Genomic DNA, 24606 nt, shown 5'->3' with positions numbered 1-24606 from the left:
GAGGAAGAGAATGAAGACATGGCTGAAAAAAGCACTCAAAAAAATAATGGCTGAAAGCTCCCCAAATTTGGCAAAAGACATAAACCTATATTCAACAAACATAGTGAATCTCAAACAGGATATACCCAAAGAAATCCACACAAAGGCTCAACACAGTAGAGCCTCTGAAAATTAAAGGATATATATATATATATATATATATATATATATTCTTTAATTATATATATAATATAATTTAATTATATATTATTACATATTTAATTATATTATTATATATGCATATATATATAATACAGTTTAATTATATATATACCTATAGGGGAAAAGTAATTTTAATAACAGTGGATTTCTCATCAGAAACCACAGAAGTCAGAAGAAAGTGGCAAAAATTACTTCAAGTGCTGAAAGAAAAGAATTGTCAACCCAGAATCCTTCATTCAGTAAAAATGTCCTTCAGGAATAAAAGGGAAATAAAGACATTCCTAGAGGAAAACCAACTAAGAGAATTTGTCACTTGCACACCTACTCCAAAAGTCTATATGGCTAAAAGAAGTTCTCTAAAAGGGACACCTGGGTGGCTCAGTGGTTGAGCATCTGCCTTTGGCTCAGGTAGTGGTCCTGGGGTCATTGGATCGAGTCCCACATTGCACTCCTCGCCGGGAGCCTGCTTCTCCCTCTGCCTGTGTCTCTGCCTGTTTCTGTGTCTCTCATGAATAAACAAAATCTTTTTTTTTTAAAGTTCTCTGAACAAGAAAGAAACAATAAAAGAAGGAAATTTAGAAGGTACAAGGATAAACATCTAAACACAACAGTTAACTCAAAATGGAATTCTAAAATGTGTTCCAGTAACCCATAGGAAGACAGAGATATAAAAAAGAGAAGTAAAAAGCAGAGGGAATAAATAGAAAACAAAACATAAATTGACAAACTCACACCCTAACATATAAAAAACTACATTAAATGTAAATGCCCTACATACACCAATAAAAAGATACATATTGTCAAGGTGGATTAAAAAGCATGACTCAATAATACATAGCCTACAAGAAACTCATTTCAAATGAGTAATGATACAGGCAGGTTGAAAGTAAAAGGATAGAAAAAGTTATATCATGTAGACATGAATCTTAAAAAGCACAATTGCTTTCACTAAAGTCAGATAAAGTAGACCCCAAAGCAAAGAAAATTACCACAGATAGAAGGACATTAGAAAATGATAAAAGAAGACATAGTGATGCCAAATGTGCTTGCACCAAAAACAGCTACAAAAATCAGTGAAGCCAGGAGTGATAGAACTGAGAGGGAAAATAGAAAAAAACCCTACAATTATAGTTAGACTTTCTCAGCAATTGTTGGAACTCTTAGAAAATCAGCAAAAATCCAGAATAACTCAATTACATCATCAACTAACAATCCAATCCGATTAGGATCTTACTGATATTTATTGAACATTCCACACAACAATTATACACACTCTTTCCAAATATCCATGAAATATATGTCAATGTAGACCATATAATCCAGGACATAAAACAGATTTCCACAAATTTAGAAGAATCAAAATCATATAGAGTGTGTTGTCCGACCACAATGGAATCAATCTAATATCCGGTAACAGAAAAATCTTCAAACACTTGGAAATTAAATAAGGCACTTCTAAATAATCCCATGAGTTGAAGAAGTCTTGAGTGAAATAAAAAAAGAAGAAATGAACTGAATGAAGACAAAAAGCCAGCATATCCAGATCCGGGGATACAGCTAATGCAGTGCTGAGAGGAAAAGGCATAGTACGCAAATGTACAGAGAATAACAGTTTTTCACGGGCAAACAAGTCTCACACTTTATCCAAAAAATTAATTCAAAATGGATCATGGACTTCATATAAAATGTAAAACTCCAAAACTTTAGGAGAAAAAAAGGAGAAAATCTTAGGGCTCTATGGCTACTCAAAGAATTCTTAGACTTGACACAAAAGCACAATCCATAAAAGGAAACTTGGATAAATTGGGCTTAATCAAAATATGCTGGGAAAGGCAGTCTCCCACTTGTAGTCTTTCGATCCCTACACTCCGTGGCATACACAGGGGCACTGGGCCCGGAACATTTCCTTATCACGAGATAAAGAGCCTGTGCTGACTGTACTGGACTTGTCACCTTGTGTGGGACAGCTTTTTATTTCAGATTCGACGTGTCCTCCTCTGTTCTGCTTAGATGTGTGCACCATACAGCACCCAGCCAACCCTACTGCTGTATCGGTCCCCTGTAGGGAGGGACCAGAGTCCATCTGATACTGCGCAAAAGGGGTGCACACTCAGGCCAATGGCCCTGCACCAACTGCCATGAGGCACCTGCTGGCCATGGGGGATGGGAGTGATCCTACCACTGAAGCAGATTTTTCTAAGTCTCATCTCTGTGTGGAGAAAGCATTGTTTCGTGTGGTGCTTGTTTGTGTTGTTTTCCCTGGCACCTCCTATACCAAGATGCAGTAGGCAGAAGGCCTCAGACTTCCCTTCCTGGTAGTAGGCAGCAGACGTCACCAGCTTGACAAAAAAACAAAAAACACTTTGTCTAAGCACCTACCTGTTGAAGAACATCTGGGCTGTTTTCTGTTTGGGACCATTATATGAATAAATAGTTGCTACAAACAGTCCTGGGCAGGTTTTTGAATGAACATGAGTTTTTGCTTTGCAAAAGATGCTGGTAAAAAGATGCAAAGATAAGCTACAGACGAGGAGGAGATGTTTGTAAATTGAATATCTGACAGAGGACTAGTATCCAGACTATATAAAGAACACTGAAAAAAAAAGAGAACTCTCAAAATTCAATAGTAAGAACACAAAAAATCTTTTTTTTAAAAGATTTTTATTTATTTATTTTTATTCATGAGAGACACAGAGAGAGACGCAGAAACACAGGCAGAGGGAGAAGCAGGCTCCATGCAGGGAGCCCGATGTGGGACTCGATACCGGGACTCCAGGATCACGCCGTGAGCCAAAGGCAAATGCTGAGCCACCCAGGCATCCCGAGAATGCAAATAATCTAATTGGGAGATGAACTGATGACATGAAGAAACACCTCAGTAGAGCGTATACAGATGGCAATTAAACACATAAAAGATTTAAAAAAGCAGACTCGTTAAAGACATGCAGATTAAAGTCACCGTGAGATCCCACTACATTCCTATCAAAATGGCTAAAATAAAAAATAGTGCCACCACCAAATGCTGCTGCAGACATGGGGAAACTGGATCCTTGGTGTCCCGCTGGTGGGAATACAAAATGGTGCAACCAACTGAATATGCACCCACCATACATCTGGGCAATTGCATCCCTGGGCATTATCCTAGAGGAACAGAGACTTATATTCATACACAAAAATCTGTCCATAAATGTTTGTAGCAGCTTTATAATAATAGCCCAAAACGGGAAACAAGCCCAGATGTCCCTCAACAGGCAGGTGCTCGGACCAGCTGTAGCCCATCCACACATGGACGCTGCTTAGCCATGGAAAGGAAGGAACTGTCCATACACGCAACAACCCAGATGGGTCTCCAGAGCATTCTAAGTGAGAACAATCCTCAGGTTGACACACCAGATGATTCCAATTATTCGGCATCGTCGAAAGGACAGAGTTATAGAGAGAGGTACCAGGTGAGGGGTCCCCGGGGTGGGGGCGGAGGCGGGAGAGCAGGGTGGCTGTCCAAGGTGACAGGAGGGAGCCTTTTGGTGGTGAAGTGCTCTGCGCCCAAGCTCCATCACCGGGGAGCCCCCGACAATGACGCTTGTGTGAGATGCTACCGTTGAGGGAAACTGAGTAAAGGGAGCGTGGGCCCCTCTGTGTTAACTCTTACACCTGCCTGTGCATCTTTGGTAACCTCAGCATTAGAAATCGCCTTGGAAAGCCACGACGATCACGATGGCATGCGCCAGGCATCCCCTTCGAGGTCCCGCCAGAGCCCCGCAGGGTGGGCGCCAGTGTCATCCCATTTCACAGATAAGGAAGTGGAGCTCAGCAGGACAACAGACAGCTCCCCCAGGGCCGCCGGCCAGCGGGGTGGGAGCTGGGATTCAGACACGGGACGCCAGCCTGCCTCGCTGCCCCCATCTCCGCAGCCCCTGCCCCTCACCTCCACCTGGCCTTCCCTCCGGGCCTCATGTGGGGGGCGCCCCCTCCCTGGCCCTGCTCCTGGGCCCCCCACAGGATCCCGCTCTCTCTGTGCCCTGGGTTCAGTGACCCGCGCCTTCCTCTCACTGAGTCGGGTCAGAGGCTCAGACCAGGGGCTGAGCTGGCGGAGGAGCTGCTGCGGGTGTGAACGAAAAGCCTCGGACCCCGGCGCCGTCGGCCTGTCCTGCCTGCGGCCCGGGGGCCATCTGTCCCGGCAGGAGGGATGACAGCGCCTGGGTCTCTGCCTGCTGGGCCTGAGCGGTGCCCTGTGGCCTGGCCCTGGGGTGCGGCTCAGGGACCTCCGTGGGCCCCGGCCCCTTGCCAGGGTGCGAGCCACGGCTCCGATGGGAGGCCCGGGCGGCCTCGACGGCAGCTGCCCACGGGGTGGGCCTTGGCCCTTCGCCCTCTCTGCAAGCTGCTGTCCCCCTCGCCCTCATGCCCGGTGTCCGGGAACCCCGAGGCCACGTTCCTGAGGCCCAATGCTTGTCCCAAGCCTCTGGGGGGCAATTGGGATCGGGTTTTTGGAGATAGAGTCTGAGTAACAGAAAGTTAACCATTTTAGCCTTTCAAAGCATACGATTCAGTAGCATCTAGTAGAGTCAGTGTGCCCGCTCCCTCTGTCGCTTTGGTCACCCCAGAGGGAAACCCTGTGCCCATGAGCGACTGCCCCCCTGCGCCTGGTACAGCAACGGAACAGGAGGGCCATTAGGCTGGGGTGGCCGTTGCGCCCCCACTACCCACACCTGCCAGATTCACGCAGGAACCTGAGAAGACGAGCAATGAAGACAACCAGTCCCAAGAGTCAACGAGGCCTCCTCCCAGAAGGCCGCTGCCGCACCTGCGGCTGCCCTGCGAGTCCTTGCTTGCCTTCCCCGCCCCGTCTCTGCCGAAACCCCTCCCCTAGCTCCTGTCCCCCGAGCTCACGACCACTTCCAGGTCGGCGCTGCCACATTCAAATTGGTTCCTCGATCTACCCCTTGAGAGACTGCAATGTGCCTCAGTGTACCTTCCCCACCCCTCCCGGCCGCCCCTCATCACGGCCCACGTGCCTCCCACCTCTGTCCATTCGCCTGTTCCGGACGTTTCAAACACACGAGATCCTACACTAGGTACCAGTGCCGTCTGGCTTCTTCCCAGGCGTGTCCTCAAAGCTCATCCGCACTGTGGTGTGGGTCGGAGTGGACCTGCGTGGGGCGCGGTGTCATAGCTCGGGTGGCCGCGGAGCGTTCCAGGGCATAGGCTGCGGCCGTGAGGGCCCGCCCCCCTCCCGGGAGACAGGAGGCTCAGCTCAGGCCCTGAGCCTGTGGGGAAGGTGCTGCCACCAATGTGACTCCCAGAGGCCCGCGCCCCAGGGAGGGTGCAGGACAAGCTGCTTTCATTGAAACAAAAGCCACTGACCAACGCTCACGAACACGTGGCCAGCAGGGCACTTCCCCGGCCTATGCCAGAGGGAACGTTACGGCCATTGTCACAGAGACTACAAGCCCAGGGGTTTGTCCCTGGCCTGGGGCTGACTGCCTCCTGCCATGAGCCCTGCCAGCCTTTCCCTGTGACCCTGATCAGGGACACCGCCTTCACCTGGTTACAGGTGGGGAGTGGACCAGCTTTCCTGCCAGGAGGCGGTGGCCACATGTGTGAGCTGGGACGCCCGGGTCATCGGCCTGTCCAGAAGCCCCATGGCTGGCTGAGAGGTGGGCATGTCTGGCCTCTGTGGAGGAGAGGCTGGTACAGGAAGGAGGCCAGCTGCGCGGGCTGTCCTGCCGGGCATGCCAGATGCTGCCAGCACCTGGCTCAGACTCTCAGGCCCAGGCTGGATTCTGAGGCTGGGCTGGCCTCCAGACACCTGTGGTGGGCAGCGCCGAGCCAGTCAGCTTAGCTGCCTGCAGAGACAAGGCCAGGGCATGGCCCTCCACGGAAGTGTGTGGGAATGTCGGCCAGGTGGGCTCATACCACAAGGCGAGGTGTCCAGCCCACCCCCAGATCCTGGGGTTGACTGGACCTTGTGACATGCTCCTGCAAACGTGATCCTGACTTCACAGCTGTAAGTGTGATGTCGTGAGCTTGACTTCATGGTCTGAGCTCCTCCTTCATTAATCAACCATGGCTGGCTGGCATGCCTTTAGAACTAGGGTGCCAGACTGCTGACTCCCATTCTGTGGGTGACTGCACTAGGGTGCCGATGGGAGGTGAGGGGTGGCGTGAAAGGGGGGGCTCCCTATATAGAAAGGCTCCACATAGATACAAAAAAAATGAAACAAAACAAAAAAACCGAAGCAAGCAAACAAATAGAAAAAACAGTTTCTTTGAATTTTACAACTCTCCTTTTACCACAAACAGTACCCCCTTCACACCTCTCCTGAGAACTGACAGCTTATCAGCCACTCACACCTTAGTATGAACTTGTCTACCCTATACACAGCTCCTCTCACAGCATGGCAGTCATAGCAACCTGCACTCATGCTCCAGACCCACTCAACCCTGTTGGTCCTATGAGATCCTGATTCCTCCACCCAAAAAGGAGACTCAATACCAGCCTTGTGGAATTCTAAGATACCAAGGATTAAAGAGAGATCTCTAGAGCATTTAGAGAAGGAAAAGACAAGTTAACCATAGAGAAATGAGGATACGCTTGGCAACAAGCTCACCAGTCACAATGAACACCAGAAAACAATGGAGTGGAGTTTTAGAGTCATGAAGAGAGTATTTGAATTCAGAATCTATGGCCAGACAAGCCAGCAACTATATTTGGGAGTGAGTTTCCAGATATGCACGTTTTGGGGAAATTTACCTCTTGTGTCACCTTTTGTGCTCTTTCTGAGAAAAATTGCTTGAGGATGTACTCCCATATAGCCAACAACAGCAATAAAAGAACTTTAAGAAAAAGAAAAACCTAGGATCTGAGAAACAGTTGCATTAACCCAAGAGTGCAGTATGAAAAGAAATTCTAGTCTGAGAGCTTAAAAAGCAGCTGGTACAAATTAACCATTCAGAATAGTGCAATGAAGAAGCCGGATGATCTTCCTAATGCAGTGAGGAAAGTATACTTATACCATCAATAAGAAAACATAAAGGCAATTAGCAATCCCAGGATAAACAAAGAGTTGTGGAAGAGCATCGTAGGCCCAGGTAAAACATCACCACATGATTTGAGCAACTGATAGAATGTAAAAAAAAATATGCATTTTAACACTGGTCCTCACCCCTGCTGGCAGCTATACCTAGCAGTATAAAATTTCATTTCCTTCCTGAGTACAGAAAGGAATAATATTTACGAAGTCATACTATATGTTTACTAGCTTTAGAATTATAGACTAAACATATTGGCATTTACAGAGCAGACATGGTTACAGATTTAGAGGAGAGAATAATGTTATAAATTCTTCCCTGGCCATTTATTGAATGCGACTCCTCATCTCCCTTTCCTTTTTACTCATAGCTCTCACCATCTGACACATTGTAGATTTTATTTATTGCCTTTGTTCACTGTCTGTCTCTCCAATAGAAAGTGAGCCCTGTAAGTCCAGGGATTGTCAGTATTGTGTGCTGCCTACAACGGTGCCTGCCTTTTAGCAGGTGCTCACCCCACTCTGTGGAGAAACAACATCTGAACAATCTAAAAGGAAGAGAATTGTCGACACAGATTGGTGTGAAGGAAATGACCTAGAGCAGAGGAGCCCTCACCTCATCACCTGACATAGAAGGGGGTGGTGAGACCATGTTCAAGGCTGCTCTCAGAAATAGAGGCCTGTGTGCGTGATTCTAAGCCATTAACGGGAAAATGGGAGAGTGAAAAATAATGTAATAAAATTGAAGGGAGAATATAGAAAGTGGAAATGACTTAAACTTCTCTATACTGAAAAGTCAAATAGAAATTGTTTAAAATTGACAAATGCAGAAACAGAAGCAGAGGCATTTTATTTAAAATTATGGTGGTAACAACAAGATCTGAAAACATAAACTGTTAAAATGGTTCTCTCCTGAGAGTGGTAATGGTGTGAGAAACTTTTCCTTTTTATTTAATATCAGTCTACACTGCTTTAATATTTTTGTTTTTTGTCTATTACTTTTATAATTTTAAAAAATGTGGGGAAAAAAGCCATGTACACAGACTTCAATGTCCTTGTTTCCTGTAAAAATGTCTTCACTTATTTATGACTTAGTCTCATGCCACTGGACTTTGTAGAGGGTCAACATAAAAAAATGGCCATCTGAAGAGTGTATCTATATTGTTTGAAAACTGCAATAAAAGACATTATGTCTATTATGTCACCTAATGTTCCCAGTACAAGGATTCATGCCACAAACTTTTCTCGGAATTTCACACCTGAAAAAAGTTTCTCTCAACCAGGGAAAAGTAGCTACAAAAGATATGAAGGACAAAAGGATTGACATTCTTTATATAGAGAAACTTCTTCAAATTAAAAAAAAAAAAGGGATCCCTGGGTGGCGCAGTGGTTGGGCGCCTGCCTTTGGCCCAGGGCGCGATCCTGGAGACCCGGGATCGAGTCCCACATCGGGCTCCCGGTGCATGGAGCCTGCTTCTCCCTCTGCCTGTGTCTCTGCCTCTCTCTCTGTGACTATCATAAATAAAAAATTAAAAAAAAAAAAAAAAAAAAGGACACCTGGGTGGCTCAGCAGTTGAGCCTCTACCTTTGGCTCAGGGCATAATCTCAGGATCTGGGATCGAGTCCCACGTGGGGCTCCCTGTGAGGAGCCTGCTTCTCCCTCTGCCTGTGTCTCTGCCTCTCTCTCTCTCTCTGTCTCTCATGAATGAATAAATAAAATCTTAAAAAAAAAACATATTAAACCAAAAAAACTTCCTAAATACCTCAATAGGGAAAAATGGATAAAGGATACAAAGTATCTCCCCAAAGAAGAATTAAAAATAGTCAAATAAAACAGCGAGTTAATACTTTTAGGCTTGCAAAATTGAAGGAGAAAGAAGAGGAGGAGGAGGAGAAGCAGGAGAGGGGGTAAGAGGAGCAGGAGGAAGGAGAAGGGGGAGGGGAAAGGGGAGGGGGAGGGGTAGTAGAGTAACAGGGGCGGAGGAAGGGGAGAAGAGCCACTAATAATGATGCGGGGGGGGGGGGGCGTGCACAGGGAGCCTGACCCCCTAGACTCTGCAGATGGAGGCACAACTTCCCGTGGGCCACCTGGGTAGCGTGATCAGAAGTCCGGTGCTTCACTCCTGGAATTTAGGCTAAGGACATAGCTGGGTGGGCCTGCAAAGCTGTATTTTGGACCAATGACTGGTGTCATTATCAGAAGAGGAAACAGAGGAGGCAGAGCTGGAGAGACGCAGCTGTAAGCCCGGGAGCACCAGGGAACAGGGCGCCACCACGCGCCAGGCCAGAGGCCACACGGGATGTCCACCAGAGCTTCAGAGGGACAGCGTCCCTGCCACCCAGAACCACGGAAGGGCACACCTCTGTCACTGCAGTCACCAGTCAGAGGGACCTGGTCACACAGCCCCAGGAAATGGATGCTCTTCTCCAACCAACGGCCCTGAGGCTGAGCTGGGCCCACAGTCCCGGGCTGGACCAGGACATCCAGACACCGGCCTGCTGGGCCACCTCCCTGGTCCACAGCAGCCCCACCGATGTCTGTTTCTGGGTCGACAGGCAAGGAGGGGCTGCTTGGCCATGACCAGCCTACTCAGCAGTGGCACCATCAAGGCTGCCCAGACCCGCCGCCTGGGCCCCAACCACCCTGGTGACAAGGGGCCTGTGTCCCCGCTGGAACTCCCAGGCTTCCATTCCAGGAAAGAAGATGGATCCGGGGCTGGTTTGCGTCATCTAGATTGCTCCCTTCCCCCTCTAGTCAACCATGGCCCAGGTGATGGCTCCTGGGGACCACCTGGGAAGGGGGGCTCGAGTCCTTGGAGGAAGGAGGGCTCCCAAGTCAGCGCTGTGAGAGCAGGATAAGCCCAGCGGACGGTGATGCTTCAGAGCATTCAAGGAGTATCTTAAAGCTCCCGTGTCTCTTTCCTTACTTTCTTTTTTATTTTTATTTTTTAAATATTTTATTTATTTATTTAAGAGCGCACGTGTGAAACATCATGAGTCGGGGAGAGGGAGAGGGAGAAGCAGACTCCCTGCTGAGCAGGGCTCAATTCCAGGACCTTAGGATCATGACCTGAGCTGAAGTCAGACACTTAACTGACTAAGCCACCTGGGCACCCCTCTTTTCTTACTTTCTTTTAAAAATAGGTCACATAGGAACTTTATACCATATATAGAAGGTGATACATTTATTCTTAGCTCTGGTGAGAAAGGCAAAATAAAAGACACTCTAGCTGCATCTAACCAGAAGGCACCAAAGTTGCGTGTCCTGGGGTGTCACCACGGTCCAACTGGCTCCAAGGGAGTCCCGGGTGCCATTTGGCAAATTTTCCAGGCTCAGATGTGAACACGTCCCTTTGCCCTTTGCCATGGCCGTGTGAGGGTAACCGCACGTTTCACTTCCTGGCGAATGCATCAAGGGCCAAGGTCTGGAGTCACGGGCCATGACCTGGGGCGCCTGATGCAGGAGGCCGACTGGTCTGCGACCCCCTGGAGGATCCGGGTTCACCAGGACTCAATGTGAGCGAGAGACAACGTGAGTTACTTTAAGCCACTTCGATCTGGGTGGGAGTTGTTATACGTGGCTCAGCCTAACAGGCAACGGGGACAGTTGAGGAGCATCTCAGTCAAGAGGACAGCCCCGTGCATAAGGGGCCCGGTGCACCACACAGGGCAGTGGGCGGGTGACACGGTCAGGAGTGCCACCACCGAGGTGACGGGCAGCGGGCACTTCAGAGCTGCTGCTCAGTGCCCGGTGCCACATGGCCAGGCGCCTGGCCCTGGAGCTCTTCCAGAGAAGCCAGGCTGCGGATCCGGCGTGCTTGCTGAGCACGGTGCGTGCAGAACGACACACGGTGGTGGGCCAGATGTGGCCCGGAGGCCACCAGCTGGAATCTGAGTGCTACGGAAAAGAAGGTGCATGCGTGGCGGGGAGAGGGGGGTGCTTCGGGGCCAGGAGAGGAACAGGCTTCACCTGCATGTGCCAGTGCAGCACAATATCCGCAAGTAGCAGGAATGTAGGATCCCATTTAAATAAAGCCTATGCACAGGGGCGCCTGGGGGGCTCCGTCGGTGAAGCATCTGCCTTGGGCTCAGGTCATGATCTCTGGGTCCTGGGATCAAGCCCTGCATTGGGCTCCTTGTTCAGGTTTTCCCTCTCCCTCTACCCCGTCTCCCTGCTTATACTCGCTCTCTCTCAAATAAATAAATAAAATCATTTAAAAAAAATAAAGCAAAAAAAAAAAAAATAAAGCACATGTACAGATAAAGGAATGTGGGTCTCTGCACACCCATGACGCCTCGACCAACCGCGGTGTCTCCGTACGATGGGAGGTAATTCAGCCACAGGAAGGAACGAAGCCCTGACACCCACTCTACTATGGAGGAACCTCGAAAATACGATGTTTCGTGGAAGAAGCCAGGCACAGAAGGCCGCATATCGTTATGATTCCACTTACGTGAAAGGTCCAGAGCAGGGAAGTCTCTAGGGAGAAGGTGGTCGAAAATGAGTTGGCTGAGGGACGGCGGATGTGGGGGGCCGCGTAGGGGCGACAGCCGAAGGCCACGGGCTTCTCTGGCAGTTGATGAAATGTTCCAGGCTTGATGGGCGCGAGGGCTGCACGTCTGTGAACAGAGCACAAGCCAGGGCATCGTTCGCTTTTGCTGGTGGCTCGTGCGGTGTGTGCGTCGAGCCTGGCGTGGGCAGCCGAAGCGAGAAACGTGCGCAGACGGGACCTGCCAACGGCGTTTGCTCCGGCGCGGACCGACGTGGGAGGAAGAAGGGGGAAGGGGGTGTGTTTGCCTTGAACCTGAAACTCTGTTTTATTTCTGTGTTTGCGTGAGTTTTTGCGATAAGCAATTGTTACTTAGGAGGCTGACGAGGAGGAGGAGGCAGGAGACGTGAAGGACAGGGACGCGGCCCACGTCCGCTAGCCCAGGGCCTGCGGGTCCCGACGCCGTCCGCTGCCGTGAGCAACCTCCGTGCCCCCCGCCGGCTGGCCGAGGGCGGGCTGGGAACCACGGCAAACACCAAACTCGCTGGGCACAACCGGAAAACACACGATCTCCTGGGTCGGCGGGGCGGGCTCAGCACCCCGGAGGCCCGGATCGATGCTGTCACTCCCGCGACGGGCTGGTCATATGCCGCGTCCGCCCACAGGGTAAGTGAAAGGTGGGTTAGGCGGGGAGGGGCGCCGCTTGCTCCTGCAGCCGAGAACCAGAGGCGGCCCCGTCAGCACGACCCCGGCCTGTGGGTCTTGGCCGCGGCCTTAGCGGGACCAACGTGGCTGGCGCGGACGTGAGCAGCACTTCACGTGGATTCGGAGTCGTCCACTTTTGACAAAACAGACTTTTACTTCCAAAGCTGGGCCTGCGTCGCGAGTGGGTGTTGGGTCCTTAGAAGTGAGACCTCGAGGGGCCCCTGGGTGGCTCTGAGCCTTCAGCTTGGGTTGTGATCCCAGGGGCCTGGATCGAGCCCCGCATCGGGCTCCCTGCTTCTCCCTCTCCCCCTGCCTGCAGCTCTACCTACTTGTGCTCTCTCTCTCTCTGTCAAATACATAAATAAAATATATTTTTTTAAAAACTGAGACTTCAAGGAAAGCATGACAGGTGCCAGCTGGATGGCCCCGTGGAGTAAGAGCGGGACCCCTGGGATTGGGATGGCCCCACGTCCTGTGCGTCCCGCCGCCGGAGGCTGACCAGAGCCGCACAGACGTGCGTGCGGCAGCCCTGGGATCTGGGCCCCCGTCCTGCTTCGTTCTTGCTCCTCCTGTTTTGGAAGAAAACACCTGGCTGGCGTGTTCAGCCCTAAAGTGCAGCCCAGAGCAGAGGCAGGACAGGTTCAGGAGATCCCTGGCTCCGCAAAGGCTGTCAAGAGGGCTTTCAGGGTGGCCACGGGGACCCGGAGGGCAGGGCCAGGCCTGGGGGTGCGGGACCGTGCTCGCACCCATGACATCGCCTTTGGGCAGGGGCTGCTCCTTTCTAGGACCCTGTGCCTGGTCTTCACCATGAGTTGAGGACCATGGGGACCCTCCTGGGACTATGGGGACCGTTACGCTGCTGCAGTGCAAATGCCTTGTCATTGGCCATTTTATGTGTCTGTCTCCCCAACTGGCCACAGTGAGTGGGATGGCATCCACTGGATAGAATCCCCGGGAATTCTAGATGTAGGCATCTTGACAGGGCTCTTTCGTTGCCAAAAAAAAAATAAATAAATATAAATAAATAAATAAATAAATAAATAAATAAATAAATAAATAAACAAACAAACCTGGAGCGCCTGGGTGGCTCGGTCGGTTAAACATCCGACTCTTGATTTTGATTCAGGTCATGATCCCAGGGTTGGGGGATCGAGCCCTGCATCAGGCTCCACACTCAGTGGGGAGCCTGCTTGAGATTCTCTCTCTCCCTCTCTGCCCCTCCCTCCACTTGCTCTCCAAATAAATAAATAAAATCTTAACAAAGATGAATCTACTCAACCTCAAGCGCTAAAGGAATGGTGGTTATTGTACTGCTCCGGGTGGGCTTTGGTCGCAAGACACAGATCAGGGCGGGCCATTCGTGGGCAGGATGTCAGGAGCTCACAGGATTGAGGGGCGGGGCAGATCTCACAGATGCTCCAGACATCGGGGGACTGGAGGCAGATGAGCATGTGTCCGGGGGGACGCCAAGAGCTCGCTCGCCCATCGTGCAGGAGACCCGAGAGGTGACGGAGATCGGTGGCTTCGGGGACAGAGAGTGGCCCAAACCACACCTCCGCCTGGGCCAGGTGCAGCCCGAGGGGGCTGGCTCTGCTGGTGTGCATGGAGCGGGGGAGTGGTGATGCTGGGTCCCACCGAGGGTGTGCGCCAGTCGCTGCCCCGTGGGGACGGAAGGCACGGCAGCCGGGTGAGTACCCCAGGCAGGAGGCATTGAGAAGTGGAGGGGGCAGTGGTGGCACCTTCCTGGCATGACCAGCGCCGCCTAGCAGGCCCCAGGTTCAGGGATGGGGTTCAGGAATGGGGTCTCCTGGCGCAGTGTGGGGCGTGGAGTGAGGAGTGACGTCCCTGGGACTTCCTGCCCCGGTTTGGAGGCTCGGCCTCATGGGGGCCGAACAATGACGGCCGTGGTGGCTGAGCAGAAGCCAGATGACACTGTCCAATCCCCACCCCACTCGAGGGGTGGGCAACAGGAAGAATGGTGGCCCCCAAAAGTGTGTCCACACCCTAACCTCCAGATGCTCAAGTGTGACCTTACGTGGCAAACACGCGACTGTTACCTTTACAGCAAAAGGTCATAACTGACCCTAAGTCAAGGTTCTTGAGGCGAGTTGGTCCTGGATTCCCCGGGTGGGCCCTGAATACCACCGGGTGTCCTCGTGGAGGGGCACACAGATGCCACAGGAGGCGGCAACTGGAGTAACGTGGCCACAAGCCACGGAGCCCCGAGGATGGCCAGCAGCCCCTCCAGAGGCTCCAAGAGGCAGGACGGACCCTACCCCAGAGCCCGCGAGGAACACGCCCCGGACACCTCGATGTCACACTTCTGGCCTCCAGAACCGTGAGGAGCAAAGTCTCTGTTGATTTAAAACAGAGGTACATGAAGTCAGTTCGCAGAGACTGGTGACGGCAGCCGGGGAAGCGGTGCAGGTGGGTCACCGGGCCCATCGCCGTGAGGACGCCCCGCCCACGCACGCCCATCACCTTGCTGGGGCCACAGAGCCGGGCGCGTCCAACTGAGTCGCTGCCGTCACACCTGGTGGTGGCTTCTGCTCCGTCCTTCCCTCCTGGGAGTCCCCGAACTGTGCTGACGCAGCAGGGCCAGCGGAGGTCGGGGCGGGGTTGGGGGCGCGGCCTTGGAGCAAGGCAGCCCTAGAGAGCAACCAAGGTTCTCCTGGTTATTTTGTGTTGACCTACTTTTGGTTGGTCTTCTTGAGGTTTCCCTGGGGCGTGTCCTCCCCGAAACCCAGGGCTCCGCAGGTGCCACCACTGCAGGGGTGACCTCGGTCGTGTTTAGTACATGAAGGGGACAATGGCGCGTCCAGGGCGAGCGCTGGCAGTGGAGCCCGGGGCAGGGGCTGGCAGGACAGGGCCGCGGGATCGGAGGGGCCGCTGGGCCGGGGGCGCTGGCGTGTCTCTGCCCCTGCCGCCAGCTGCCACGTGCTCTGAGCCCTACGAGGAGCAGGGACTCTGGCCCCATCTCCAAGGGGCACCGCCACCGAGGGGCACCTCCCACGGCCCGCAGCTAGACCGCACACTGGCGCACACGCGGCCCAGGGCGGCGCTCCCGGGGCCCACGCGCTCAGCCGCATCCTGCGCTGTTGCCCCGAGAATGATTTTCTACCTCCCAGGGAAGGGCTCCCTCCCACGGCCTCTATTGTGTACCCCGGTTCACGTTCCTCCTGTGATGTGCTGTGTCCTCAGGTGTGAACGGGAGCGTTGCTTCGGCACGCACGGCACAAGGAAACCTCCGCTTCCCCCGCGAGGGCAATCGTCATGCCCAGCCGCCGAATCCGGGGCACGGTCGTGGGTGGGCCCGAGACCAGGTGGGACGCTGTGCCCTGGGGGCTGCTGCTGCCACCCCTCCCTCTGGGCGCTGCCCCCGCCCGCGTCCCTCTGCTGCCCTGGGTCACATCACCCCGACATTTCAGAGGCCGGGGAAATCCTGGCCGTGGGCACGGCCGCCCCTGTGTGTCACCGTGGTGACAACTGGGGGCGGGGGGGGGGCTGAAGGGGCTGCGGCCTGCGATGCATCCGAGGCTCACAGGGGCGGACGCCGGCAAGGAGCCCAGCCCCGGGCCCCCGGGGCGGCATCACACCCAGGACCGGGGTCGGGGGCGACGTGGCTGGTGGCAGGGCCACCTGCGCTGGGGAGGCGCCTGCTTGAAACCACGTCCCTGCACTCATCTCCCACCTCTTCCGAGGGCGTTCAGGCTGGAACCACGCTGGCGTCTCCGGGACTCGTCCGCGGCTTTCCCGGGGCGCTGCTGAAAAGGCGGAACAGGAGAGAATTTAGGAACCAGACAGTTCTCATAAAACAAAATAATGAATTCATCCCAAGTATGAGCTATTGATTTAGCATCTCCTAAGAAGTCATCCTTCGCTCCATGAAGAATATGTTTCCAGTTCTAAAATCTTCTAATGGATATGTCGATTTTAACTGATTTTTTTCCCCGTTAGGTCTAAATCTTTCCTTTGGATCGTGCCATGCGCCTGTCACGAGCGCTGCTAGCCTGACGATGGCGGTCGGGAGCACATTTCCGTCGTCCAGATGAGCCTATCAGCTGAGGCGGCAGCTGGCCTGCCTCTTTGTCGGCAGGTGAGTGCGAAGGTGTGGGCGGCGAGCGGAGGGGGCCCCACTGCAGAAGCCCAGTGTCCCCGCGGGCCAGGTGTCGGCCCCACGACCCAGCATCCTATTTACCTTGTTTATGAGGCTGCTGCTCCTACTGTTGCTGTTAGTCGTGCAGATGAGGAACCTGAAGCCAGAGAGAGGAAGTGCGAAGCGGGCAGTGACTGCTCCTGCGGCAGCGACAAGTGCCTCCCTCGTGCTTCCTCTATGCCCGGTGCCGTGGGACCACCCGTGGGACCACCCGTGGGACCCTGCACAGGCCTCTGACACATCCCCCAACTGAGGCACAGGGAGGGGCTGGAGAGACTGGCCCGAGGCGCCAGCTTCCTGTGTCCAGAAGTGCAGGCCAGACACCTTCCCGGCAGAGGGCTGTCGGCGGACCCTGCCCTCCACGGGGTTCCCACCCCGACCCTCCGCCTGCCACCCAGGTGGCCGCTAAGCTGGAGAGGCTCCTTCCGGCCTCACACGGGCCCCACCGAGGCCAGCAGCCGCCTCCCCGGGAAGGCGGAGCCCATCCTGCTGCCCAGCTGGGCCCAGGCTGGCTTTGGTCTCCACGGGCACCGGGTAGGGAGCAGCGGCCCCCCAGGCAGGGGTGGGGGGCTCAGGGGGCAGGTCTGTGCGCCCCCCACCCCCGAGGAGACTCGGCAACAGCAGGGGAACACTCTTCGTGTTTTCATCACATGTGCTACATGTGGGGGACGCTCACTGGTTTTGTTGACTTGCTCTGGGAGAACTTCACCATAATAATGTTTTCTAGTCAGCCCGACGTCTCCCCTAAGAGGCATTAATATTTGAATAAATGATTCTTAAGGTGCATCTACTTATAGAAGAAACCACGACAAGCCACCACCGTGTTCCACGGAGCTCAGTCGACACCATAACACACAGGGGGCCGTTGGAGAGCCCAACTGTGTTTTAACTTCCTGAATCGGTCGGCAAGGGATGGATGCCTTTCTAGAACGATCTGTTGGAGAGGAAAACTCACCCCATGCTTCACCCGAATGAGGTGGCGTGTCGGTGGGAGGGAGGTGGCTTGCAGGTGCTTCGGGGAGCCGCTGGGACGGCACAAGAAGCCGGGGTGCACAGGATGGGGGGTGTCTCCTTCGAGATCTTCATTTCCCCTTGGGCCCATCTGGAGATTTCAGTGCCTAAACCCCAGAACCACTGCTTGAGGAGGACTTCAGCGCATTTGAAGCTTCTCCTTTAATGGCAGGTGTCAAATGCATCGCCGTATCTAAATATTCAATTCATTAAGTATTAAACATCTGTTCTAAATAGCGCTGTGAAATGCAAATGAAAGCAGCTGTGTTATATCTTAATACAAAATTCATTAAATGCATAGCCCCAAACTTTCCAACCTCATTATAAAGCTGTGTGCTCAACCCTCGCTACCAAAGTCGAGTCGTAGCTCTCCGCAGCCCCTTCTTGAAGCTGCAACATGCAGGCTGCGGGCACGCGCGAGATGCCGGGGGACGGGAGGATTTGCCACTGCCAACCAGGGGAAGGGGGAAATAAAGCTCTGCCGGTGCTGTGCGTCCCCAGGAGAAGCCGTGTGTTCGGTTCAAAGAACGTCGAGGCTTGAGGACCAAAGTTAAGCCGGCTGTGTCTGTGCCTGAGATGACGGTGGCTCCCACAGCCCGCGGCAGGGCACCCGGGGCACCGCTGGCCCAGACCTGTGAGCCTCCCGAGGGGTCAACTCACCGTGTGCGAGTTGCGGGGAGTGCGGGGACGAAGGAGAGAGGGCCGGGGGCTGGTCAGCCTCACAGCCATCCCTACTGCTGCAGAGGTACCCGAACCCTTGCCACGACCCTCCGCTACTCAGGGGGAGGCGCAGCGGGGCAGGGAGGGGGCGGGCGGGGCGCCAGGGCCTCTGAGAGCTCCTGGCGGCTGACGGGTGGCTGGGCGGTCAGCTGGTCCTAGTACATTCCCTCCCCTCTGGGCACAGCATTGCTTCCACCCCAGTATCTCTCTGGAAATGACCTCCACTCACTGGTGCCTTCAGCCCTGTGACGCTTTCGCTCTCGTTAGTCCATGCCTGGGAGAACCTTCCAGAAACGGCTGCTTCCCTCTGGGCTTCTCCCTCCCCCCATGCCCAGTGCTGCCCTCTTATCTGGTGCCAGCCCTGCAGGTGGAGATGCTCCGTGGATACCTCCCACCTGCTGAGAGAACAGGTGCACGGACGGCGTGCTTCTCGGGCATCGCTTGAGCACGCAGCACCCGCCTTCCGTCCAGCCACGGTCAGGACGACGTGGGACGCAGACGGCCAAGGAGGTGCCGCCGTGAAGTCCACGTGGCCCCCCCACAAGGCTCCGCCCAGTCCGGGCTTGGCACCCCGGGGGCCACCGTCAGCCTGCGCAGCCCCCTGGGTGGCGTGGGCCTGGCTGACCTCGGGGGACCGTGCGTGGGACTCGGCCTCCAGCCCGCGGAGGTGTGGAGCCCTGCGTGCGGGAGGGAGCCTGGGGTTCCCCAGGGGAGCGGTCCACAGGTTGGTGCTTCCTGACGCTTTTCACCACGACCCACTACGGGAAAGGCACCGTGCGGTGCACCACCCCTCGCAGACGTGCACGTCGCTTGTGCGTCCTAACACACACGCTTTCACCTTCCAGCGTCTCTGAAAGTGTAGCCTTGCAGTCAGGGGTTCCCTGAGCCCTCTGTACCTCCTCAGGATCGTCCACCTTGTAGGGACCACGTGGGTGGGACTTCACCTTTGTTAGACCGTCTTGACCGGGAGTCGCCGTGACTCTGCGTCGAAATGAAAGGAGTCTGAGTGTGCAGAACAATACCAGAGCCGGGCATCTAATGCGCACCAGGTAACAAAACCCAGATCCAGGGTCAGGGGAGCAAAGGTTCGTCACTGGGAGATTGGCCTCGGGGCCACGCGTCGGTTTCTTCCAAAACAAGCAGCACGTGCTTTACGAGCCTTCAGAAGGGGAGTGTCCCCCAAGGACGGAGGCGGCCGCAGCCAGCCACGAAAAGGCAGGAGAAGCGGCCACGTCTCTCGGGACGGGTGAGGAACTCCAAGTGCCAGGAAGCTGCTGTGGCACACGCGGGGCTTTCCAAGGGCTGCCGGTGAACACCGTGCCTCGTGGTGTGACGGGCTGTGTGTTTTCTTTCTTATTCATAAGAATCAAAGTACATCTTACGGATGACGGCCCTTACTAATGAACTAGAGGACGCACGACTGGAACACGCTTTGCAAACCAGTACTCATGTGTGGGTGTGCAAGTCACCGTGAACATTTCCTGTTTTGTGTTCTATTTCATTTTTAGAAACTCTGGCCATGACCTACACCATTGATTTCCCGGCCCATTTAACGGACCGTGACCTGCAGTTTGAGGGGATGAGGCTGGCGGCCGTCCCGCCTGCCACGTGCAGGAAGCCCTCCGGGGAGGCGGAGGGGAGGCCTGACGTCGTGCGCTCGCTACCTCGGCGCCATCGGCCGGGGACAGGGCGGGAGCCGCGCACGCAGCCGACCATCTTCCGGTGGCCACATGCGACGTGCGAGAAGCAGAAGGCAAAATCAATTTTAATGGTTCGTCTTATTTAGTGCAACGTATTAAAAGAAGATCATCTTAAGCCATCAAGACGCAGAAGTCCTTAATGGGCCACTTCACAGCCTTCTCTTCACACTAGCCTTGAAATCGTGCATCGCTTACACAAGGCCCATCCTAGTTGGCACCGGACAACGCTTCTCGGGTCTAAAGGACCGGAGCGCCTGTGGCCGGCGGCCACCACACTGAGCAGCACAGCTCCAGAGCCCAGGCCAGCAAACCTCTCGTGCAAAGGCCCAGATCATAACCATTTCAGACTCTGCCAGCGCTGGTCTTTGGCGCTCCCCCTCCATCCGCCCTCGGCGCGCAGACACAGGTTACGCTTCAACAAATGGCCGCGGTTACGTTTGAATAAAAGTATATTTCCAAGAACACGCAGCAGAACAGATCTGGCCGCGGGCTGGCGTTTGCCGCCCTCCGATGTGGGTCATTCTGTGCCCGGAGCCATCAGTGCCTCTGGACCCTCTGGTTCAAGCCAATAAACCCTCTTCTTCCATTCGCTTCTGATGACCCGGTGAAGACGGCTGCCGTCGGAGGCCCTGCCCCACCGAGGGGTGCGGGGCGGCTCTCAGAGGTCCTGAGTCCCTGTCCACCCGCTCCCTGTTCGTTCCTTGGGAGCGCGTCTCAGCCTGCGCTGCCCGTCCTCTTCTTCCTGAGAGCCTGGTGCCTCCACTCATTCCCCTTTCTCTTCTCTGAGGCGCCAGCTGGGGCCTCTTGCATTTGAAAAGCATGTAGGGGGCAGCCTAGGGGGCTCAGCGGTTTAGCACCGCCTTCAGCCCAGGGCGTGATCCTGGAGACCCGGGATCAAGTCCCGCATCGGGCTCCCTGCGTGGAGCCTGCTTCTCCCTCTGCCTGGGTCTCTGCCTCTCTCTCTCTCTCTCTCTGTGGGTCTCTCATGAATAAATAAATAAAATCTTTTTTAAAAAATGCAAAGCATGTAGGGATGGGAGGTTGACTTCCGTGAAAAGCGGGCATCGTCCTTCATGGACTTGGAACCCCCCAATCCAGGGAGTAGGGACAATTGTCAGGCAGGTTCAGAGCAAGCTGGCCGGACAGGCGGAAGGGCCCTCCACGTACACGGGCTTCCAGGGCCTACAGACAAGCTTCCCCTCCCTGCCTTCCTGGTCACCACCTCCTTGGGGGGCCTGGGGCCGTAGCATCTCACGGACTCAGCATGGTGTCAGCCAAATGGCCCCAGCATCCGACTGCGGCTCCAGGCGAGGCACTGGCCCAGCACCGCACAGGGAACCATTTCCAAATGACAAGCATTAGCCCAGTGGTTTCCAAACGCCATTCTCGGAGCCAAGCGACTGTCATGTAATCAAGGCACGTAGCAGACCTCCGAGGCTGTGCCTGCCCATCCCGCCATTTCCCACGGGTGACTCCTTGTCCCTGGTTGGCCTCCAATGACTGGGGGACACCAGACCACTGAGTCATCGCCCTGAGGACCCTGGACTTGGAGAAGGCCAGTCTGCAGTGAGAGTGAAGGAAGTGGCAGAAATGCCAAGTGAAGCTGGTGGTGACATAGCCAGGGGACCCGTGGGCATGCGCGTCCCTGGATCTCACATCCAGATCTGGCCCACTCTTGGTTTTCTAGTGGCTCAGTGGCTCATGGGGACATGTCCAAGTGTCTCTGGAAGCCCCTTTCTGCTTAAGCAGTGCCCAGTGTGTGCAAGCAATGCAAGCAAATGAGTCCTGCTGAGTCCTACTCAGTAAGCCGGGTCCAACGAGAGGGCTCGGGAGCCACCATGAACGCACTGACGTGAGAAAGGCCAGGGACACCGGCGGGCTCAGCCTACCTGAGCCCAGAGGCCCGGCGCTCCCTCACCACCCACGGTCCCGTTGTCTGGGGCTTAGTGAAGCTGCGGGCAGCACCTCCTCGCCCAGGGGAGAAAGCACCTGCTCGTCTTGCTGGGCAGGCTGCTCTGCTGGTCCCCTTGGGGGTGCCCGAGGGGGGCTGCCAGCTGCGGGGAGCAGGAGGCTTGCTGACTCACAGGCAGAGAGCGTCTGGGAATCCGAGGGCTGGGCCAGCTGGAACTCTGCCCAGCGAGACGGGCGACCTGGAGAGAAATCCCTTCGCCAGCACCTTCCTCCACAAAACACTTGTGACTCTGAATATCACGTGCGGCTTCGGGCATTCCAGGAACGACGTGGAGCGTGAACGATGAAGTCACAACACTCCGGGACCAGCTTCCTGGAAAGGGTCGAGCAGTCCACCCAGAAGCTTGCGCTGCGACGCTACTTGGACACGCATCTTCGCAGGTGTGTTTAGTTACGAGTGATGCCGGCGTGAGTGTGGGCCCCACATCTAGTGACTGGCGTCCCTACAAGGAGAGGACAGGACACAGGGACGAAGGTAGAGGCGCAGGTCGGGGGCGTGCAGCCACAAGCCAGGGAACGCCAGCAAACACCATAAACCAGGGAAAGGCCGGGACCCCCCTCCCCGGGGCCCGCGGAGCAAGTGCCCTGCGGACACCTTGACCTCCGACTTTCGGCCTCCGACACAGAAAATGTCTGTTGCTTTAAGCCACCCAAATTTGTGCTGATTTGTCACGGCAGCCCCAAGAAACGGATGCAGAGGGCCACCCAGGGGAAAGAAAGCCCTGAGTCGGGTGGTCGCCCTCTGCGGGCCGCAGCGCCCCCTGCACGCTGGCCTGCTCCTTCCTGGGGGCCAGCTTCTCCGTCCCTCCGCCTCATGCTTCAGGGCCCCTCACCCGCCTGCAGACGCCCTCCCATCCCGGGGGACCACAGGCCCGGGGCGCTCCTTCCCGGCGTCCCCTGTCCATGCAGAAGGCCTCTGCCACGAGGAGCTCAGGGGACGCTGGTGCCTGTGTCTGCCCCCGGCTCCGCTCCCACGGCGAGCTCCTGGTGGCCACCCGGGCCCCTGCTAGCCCCACGCCAGCCCAGGCAGGCACGTCGCGAGTGGGTTCCCAGGTACGATCACTCAGTTGAGACCAGCCTTGAACGTGCACGAAGCAGCAGCAGCTGGGGCTTGGCAGAGCAGGGACGCGAGAAAGCACCGTTGCTGTTGACCGGGCTTGGTGGTTATCAGTTCCAGCTCCTGCCACCCGGATGGACTCACTCCTCACGACACCACGGATATGCTCCGGTCCCGTCGGATGGGTGAGGAGATGGGGGGCGCTGTGTCCAGGGGCGGCTGCACCCCCGTCCCACCTGCCTCTCCAGGTGCACCCCTGCCCTCCGAGCCATCTTCCTGGCACACGTGGGACGAGGCCAAGGGGGGCTCTCCTCTCTGAAGCACAGCCCCCCCCTCACCGTGGCAGTGGGCAGCGGGCAGCGGCCACTCCCATCCATGATTTCGGGCGTTCTGATGTAAACCCAACCTCCCTAAAGCCGGACAATCAGATACCATATTTCGGGAGCATACTTAGCTCACAAGAGGACCAAATGGTCGCTTAGGACACTCTTGCTCCTGGTGATGGTCGCTTGGGACACGTGGACGAGGTGGCTGCAAGTTCATGGACTTTTAGATCCATGTGTAAGCGATGCCTGCTGTCTTCCACGGGCCAGGGACAAATGCAAACTGAGACGCGGGGTGTCCACAGAAGGCATCCAGACAACGCATGCCCCCGGCATCGTCACTTAAGGCCACCTCCGGGGCCGTGAGAACACCTCTGACGTCCATCTCCTGCTGACAGGCCAGGGTGGCCCTCAGCCCATCGTCTCCAGCCTGGCGCACGCTGGCCGGTGGCCGGGCAAACAGCCTCGCCCGCTGGAGCCCCAGCTCCCTGCTCTCCTCGCAGGTGCCCTGAGGATCAGAGATGGGTGAGGAGGCCCTGGCGGTGGGCCGGTGCACAGGCGACCCTGCGAACAGAGTCCACGCCCTGTTTCAGTCTTGCCTCTCTTCCGGGAACCTGTGAGCAAACCAACGCAAGAAACCGTAACCGTGATTCCAACCAGCGGGAGGAGCGCGTTACAGGTGGACACGGGGTCCCCTTGGATTTCACAGGGTGAAGCCCGCGGCCTCCCGGGGCTGTCTTTGGAGATGGGTGACCAAGGCTGCAGGAGGTCGGCAGGGCGGGCCCCGCTCCCACGGGACGGGAGTCCTCACGGGAGAGACACCAGGGACGCGTGTGCACAGGCCGCGGGAGGACCCAGCAAGCAGACGGCCGCTGCAATACGGAGAGAGGACTCAGAAGAGGCGACCCCGTGATCTGGGCGTCTAGCCCCCAGCGCCGGGACGAGTGGAAGAGAAGACCCGCGGGGTGCGGGACTCCGGTCCACCGCCCTAGCAGACAAACACGGCAGGCAGCCCTGGTCTTACTGTCTTCAAAATTGCGTTTCTAAATTCGACTCCCTGATTGGTGCCCTGCCATGTTCCAAGACGGACGCAAGGGTTTCGGAGTCTCTGTCTCCAGGTCAGCGGTCCCCGCCGTGGTCCTGTGAGGACGGGCCTTTCACATCACGGTACGTGGCTCTGCAGGCTCCGGGTCCACGGGGCCTGGGACTTGGCGTGGGTCTGCAGCACCGCTGATGGGGGCCGC

At 55.4% G+C, this 24606-nt stretch overlaps 1 protein-coding gene across 5 annotated transcripts in view; it reads right to left on the bottom strand.

The window, feature by feature from the left end:
• The window catches only part of C29H10orf143 (chromosome 29 C10orf143 homolog), a 97209-nt gene that overhangs the window by 8035 nt on the left and 64568 nt on the right, over positions 1-24606 (bottom strand). For 2 of the 5 annotated variants that reach the window (XR_012020390.1, XM_072804854.1), the window contains exons 4-7: positions 17536-17784; positions 16623-16677; positions 16116-16188; positions 11684-11849 (exon numbers count right to left, since the gene is read on the bottom strand). Coding sequence is in view for 2 of the 5 variants with exons in the window: in XM_072804854.1 (XP_072660955.1) it covers positions 11710-11849; positions 16116-16188; positions 16623-16677; positions 17536-17540 (273 nt within the window). In the remaining 3 variants the exon portion in view is untranslated. Of the gene's footprint in view, positions 1-11683; positions 11850-13498; positions 14779-14905; positions 15074-16115; positions 16189-16622; positions 16678-17535; positions 17785-24606 lie in introns of those variants that run through there. The other 3 variants (XM_072804855.1, XR_012020392.1, XR_012020391.1) reach the window with 3 other exon arrangements.

The sequence above is a fragment of the Canis lupus genome, chromosome 29 (assembly GCF_048164855.1).
Source record: "Canis lupus baileyi chromosome 29, mCanLup2.hap1, whole genome shotgun sequence".
NCBI lineage: Eukaryota > Metazoa > Chordata > Mammalia > Carnivora > Canidae > Canis > Canis lupus.
This window is presented reverse-complemented; position numbering and strand designations above follow the sequence as displayed.